At 45.8% G+C, this 4,936-nt stretch overlaps 1 protein-coding gene across 1 annotated transcript in view; it reads right to left on the bottom strand.

The window, feature by feature from the left end:
• MAP3K13 (mitogen-activated protein kinase kinase kinase 13) overlaps positions 1-4,447 on the bottom strand; it is a gene marked incomplete at its 5' end in the record, with an annotated part of 12,854 nt that extends 8,407 nt beyond the window's left edge. The window contains 3 exons of the mRNA XM_010156617.1: positions 2,649-2,807; positions 3,617-3,808; positions 4,264-4,447. Coding sequence (XP_010154919.1) covers positions 2,649-2,807; positions 3,617-3,808; positions 4,264-4,447 — 535 coding nt within the window. The remainder of the gene's footprint in view (positions 1-2,648; positions 2,808-3,616; positions 3,809-4,263) is intronic.
• Between the last annotated feature and the right edge of the window lie 489 nt (positions 4,448-4,936).

Raw genomic sequence — 4,936 nt, 5'->3', positions numbered from 1 at the left:
TTTCTTAGTGAGATTTCAAAAATCCCGAAAGTGCATTTTCTGTACAGGTTAAATCTTACCACTGTTAAATGAAAAGGAAAGTTAGCTTTTCTGAGATGGGCTTTTGATTGTTCTTATTGGTAAGAACACCACATCTACTACTGGACAGAGAGAACTGGTAAGTGTCTTACAGAGACAACACAACAAAGGTTTTGTGTTTTTTTTACATTTCATTGAACTTTTTTTTCCCTTGTCAAAAGCTCCCTCTGCTGTTACGTGTACTCCTAGGTAAGAGTTTCAAGGGTTTGAGACAGTGCTACAGCTACTGCAACACAGAAATTAAGATCAAACGTGACATGTGTAAGTGTCAGTCTCAAAAGCATATGGGGTCTCATCTGGCATTTGTTTTGTGCTGAAGAAACAAAGGCTACAGAAAGAAAAAAATAATTAGGAGAACTCTGCCTGGAAAAGAACCTTCTGTTACACAAACTGAGAGATATAGGTGAGAAAATTCACTTTACTTCTCTTCCTTAGTGAAACGATCAGTAAGGGCCAAAATCTTAATTTATAACAACGAACAGTTGTGATTTTTTCTTTTAATTTACAATCTTCACCCTATAAAACACCAAAGAAATATCAAACCAGCCAGTACAGAGGTAAACAAAATGCTGCTGAGAACCAGCCCCACTCTCACTGCACAACAACCAGGCTGCGAGACAAGGCGAGGTACAACCATCTCCGTTTCCAGCCCAGACGTATCACCTTCCTTGCATTCCCCATCCATCCATGGGACACTGACCTGCCAAGCTTGCTGCAAGGCAAACCAGGTGAAAAGTGAGAAGTGGGTTTCTGGCTTGCCCTAGTATCAGGTTGCTTTTATTAAGTACAGAAGAACATGTAAGACAAGCAGCCTGGGTCTGGATAACCATCAGCCAGGAAATGGAGCTTCATGTGAAAAACGCTGCACTTTCAAAGCCTTCAAATCACACCGGAGAACACAACCCAAACCAAGCAGAATGTGAACATTTTTTTCCCTTGATTGTTCCCGTGAGCTTCAGGAAAGCAGGAATCCAGGTGATTGGACAAACTACCAGACACACCCCATCTGGTTTCAGCTTTGTTATGATTAAGAACTGACAAAGGATTTTCAAGACTCCTGATAAGATTATAGATTATTTTTTTTTTAGCATGCTGTTAAAGATGAGAGAGCAGAGACATAAGCAGCTTAGGAACTGTTCTCATTTGTTGTCAGCATTCATGAACCTCACTCTTAGGGGAGGAATGGATGTCAAGGAGTTGGAGCAATCACCAGTGCAGCGGACTCAAGAGGAACCTGCACCTCTAGGTTTGCACCAAAGAGCAACACCTCCAAGTCACAGAGGAGAGGAGTGCCCAGAGTCCTCAGCAGAGTCAGCAGCTGGTTTCCATTGGACATGATGCTCCACACAGTATTCCTGAACATAAACCTCTCTAAAGCAGAGAAAGCTGAGGGTGGAGATCCAGCACCATTCCTCCCCATGAACCTGTGATTCAAAGGGAGGAGCTCAGAAGACTCAGCATGTTTTCTTTCCAAAACAACCCAAGAGTTTCTTCTAGAAGAGCTGGCTGTGCCATGGCCTGCTCCATCCACACAAAACGAACACGCAAAGCACTGTGGGCACAAGAAGAGCTGTGTACCGCAGATTACAAGAACTTCCCTGCAGGAAATCTTGGCTTAAAGTCATGACTCGGCTCCAAGCTAAAACCCCAGCAGCAGGCTGCTGTCTGCGCCTGCTCGCACTGAACCACCCGTGGCTCTGACCTGCAGCTTCATGCTGTGTAAGGGAGCAGACAGCATCGGAAGCTGAAAAACCACAAGGAAAATTCATCCTGGCTGAAGCAGGGAGAAGGGCCTTTGTCCTGGCTACTGTCATTTCATATGCAGAAATAACAAGGCAGAAACAGAGACATGGCTCCCTTGAGGGCCCTGAAACCTGTGGAGAGGCATCCCAAAGGAGCCGAGTCCTCTCTCCAGCATTTTTAATAGCACGGAGATCTGAACCTTCCCTTGCGTTCCTTTGGACACAGAGCACATTTCACATGGGATGGAAATGTGTTCAAAACTCTTACAGTGCATCCTGGTGCCCTCCCTCTCGGATCCGGGGTACAATGAACTGAACTATAATCCTGTGGCTGTACCCGTAACAGCTAAGCCCAGTATGCAGGAAGCAGAAGATGCTCAGACCCTTCAAGCTAGCAGAGGAGAGCCCGCCGTACAGGTCAAGTGTGGCCCTGAAGAGGGCAGGAAGCAAGTGGAAAACACCTTGACTGCAGAAGCTGCCGAGGGGGCCCTGAGCACCAGGAGCAGAAGAAAACTCTGGCCTCCATGACACAGGGAAGAACCACTGCATTGGCTTACTGCGAGACACAGAACGTCTGCACCGAGTCTCATTAAGTACCTTCGGATCTCAACACATAGCTTTTACACACGTATGTCATTCCTCTTCCCATTATAGCCCACAGTTCAGTAACAAAGTTCAGGGCACCAGGCAGATGGAGAAAGGAAGAGTCTGCCCCAGAGCAAACTACCCCCGAGCCCAATGTGAGAAAAGAGTGCTGAACATGTGAAGTGCTGGGAAACCAAGTGGCTAAACAGAAGGTGAAGATGTTGAAATATTAATGCTACTCACCAGATATCCACCTTTTCAGAGACAGGCTCGTTGCGTATCACCTCTGGGGCCATCCAAGCCACAGTTCCCGCAAAAGACATTTTGGTACTTTTATCACTAAGTTCTTTAGATGTACCAAAATCTGAAATTTTTACTGCATCTGTATGTGTAACTAAAACACTGGAGGGAGAAAAAAAAAAGAAATCAGCATTTTGTAATTTTTCTTGTACCACAACAGCCACTGGGAGTAAATCCCTTGTTAAACAACCCAAACAGTTGATGAGACCATGCTGTTCACAACTGCAGTACAAGACAAGAAGGTTATGCATTTTCATAATGACAGCACTTGCTTGGGGTGGTCATGTTTTGTGCTTCAAATGCATTTCTAAATGCTGCGAGTCAAAAATCAATCCTAATAAAACTGCAAATTAACAAGCCACCAAAGATTCACTGTATCTGGGGAGATTCCAAAAGGTAAGTAAAGCTGTACCTTAAACTGTGCCTTAAAACATCTACAAGTATTATCTTAATATACTATCCAGTCATGTCACAGGCTAAAGAAGTAATAAACATCTAGGGAATAAGAATATAAGCAGCCAGGTAGTTTTAGGTCAGAAAGCAAGAGAGAAACAAGAAAGACACATTCCAGAAAAACAGGGAAATAGCAAAAGAACAGATAAGAAGGAAAAATAAAAAAGCAGAAGGCAACACAATATTCCACTTTTGAAAAGGACCAGACACCATCAAATCATTAGGAATATTTCCTGACTGCTATTTATCACGTAAGATACTGGTAAAATTTCCAATCTTGTTAAACTGCAGTACAGGAAGGGAGCGCCAACCAGTTTCCTTAGTTCCACTCTCACTAGTTTTGAGTCAACATGGCAAAATAACCATGGTGGTTTTGACCTAACTTTAAACTATTCCTTGAGAAGAAAAAAAAAAAAGACAACCACAGTGGGGGGATGTTTAAGTAGCTAAAGACTCACTTTGGTGACTTGAGGTCTCGATGGATGATTTTGTGAAGGTGCAGATAATTCATCCCACTTGCAATCCCCGTGGACCAATCCACAAGCAGTCGAGGGGTGACTTTCCGCCCTGCTCGCAGCACTTCATAGAGCTGTCCGTGTGCACAGTACTCCATGATGATGCAGTAGCATGGGGCTTGCGTGCAAACTCCCCTGTCAAAGAAAGCACACGGCTAGTGAGGATCAGTAGAGTGGCAGTCCCGGAGCAACTCTCAAAGGTGGCAGGCAAGGGGCAGGAGAGGAGCCTGCTTACACTGCCAGGGCAAGGCTCTACTAACGGCTCTTCCTCCTGAACAGGAAGGGGAATGTTTCCGCTTGCTTTGGACAGGAGGAACCTCATTTCTGACAGGAGTGGGTTTCCTCCAACTTCCACACTGGCAGATTAGCAGGGTTCACTTTATGAGCCCACATGCAAGGCGTGGCACTGGGTGAGAACGGTGTCCCTGGCTTTGTTTTCACCAGAACATCCGACAATTTGAGAGAAGGATGGCCACCTGCTTTGTCCTACAGACAGCTTAGTTCCTGGGTTTTGACAGCTTGGCCAGGGGACATAAGTGAATGGCTCTTCCCTGGATAAAGATACGTTTCTAACACGTGTCACAACCTACTTGAACGCAATGATGTTAGGATGTTTGAGTTTCCGCAAGTGCTTGATATCCGTTTCGTTCTGATCTCTCACTTTCTTGATGGCCACCTCCTCTGCCCGGAATTTGCCCAGGAAGACAGCTCCCTGCGCACCGCTGCCCAGCCACTGCAGCTCCGAGATCTCCTCAAATGGGACCTCCCAGGTATCTAGGCACAGGCAAGATAACGTAAAAGATCAAGACCACAGAAATGTTCTGCTGTAAGATCGCACCAGGACAGCACTTGCCGTCTCCCTTGCTAAATACCAAGGCGGAGTTTTCCAGGGGTAGCAGATGGCATCTTTTCCCAGCGCAGGCGAGGCACAGACCACATGTGCCCAGCCCCAGAATCCCTTTTGTCCAGCTCTGCTCCCCCATCGCAGTTGCCTCCAGCCTGTTCCCTCCCATCTTCCCAGCTGCTTTTTCAATAGAGGTCACCCCACTGACCCCTCGGGTGAGCGCTTCGACTTGGCAGGCAGCAATTTAACACGCCAGGGCCGCTGGGTTGGCAATCTGGGGAGGAGGTCCTCTACTCCAAAAATGAACACGGACAGTATCTCTTATAAAGCACATGACTCCATTGAAAAGCACAGATAAGAAGAAACATTTAACATTCACAACCAACATGAAAAATATTGAGGGTTTTTTCTCCTGAAAT

Source organism: Eurypyga helias, unplaced genomic scaffold (assembly GCF_000690775.1).
Source record: "Eurypyga helias isolate BGI_N326 unplaced genomic scaffold, ASM69077v1 scaffold17288, whole genome shotgun sequence".
In the NCBI taxonomy this organism is placed as follows: domain Eukaryota; kingdom Metazoa; phylum Chordata; class Aves; order Eurypygiformes; family Eurypygidae; genus Eurypyga; species Eurypyga helias.
The sequence above is the reverse complement of the archived record's forward strand: the minus strand, read 5'-3'. Positions and strand labels throughout refer to the sequence as shown.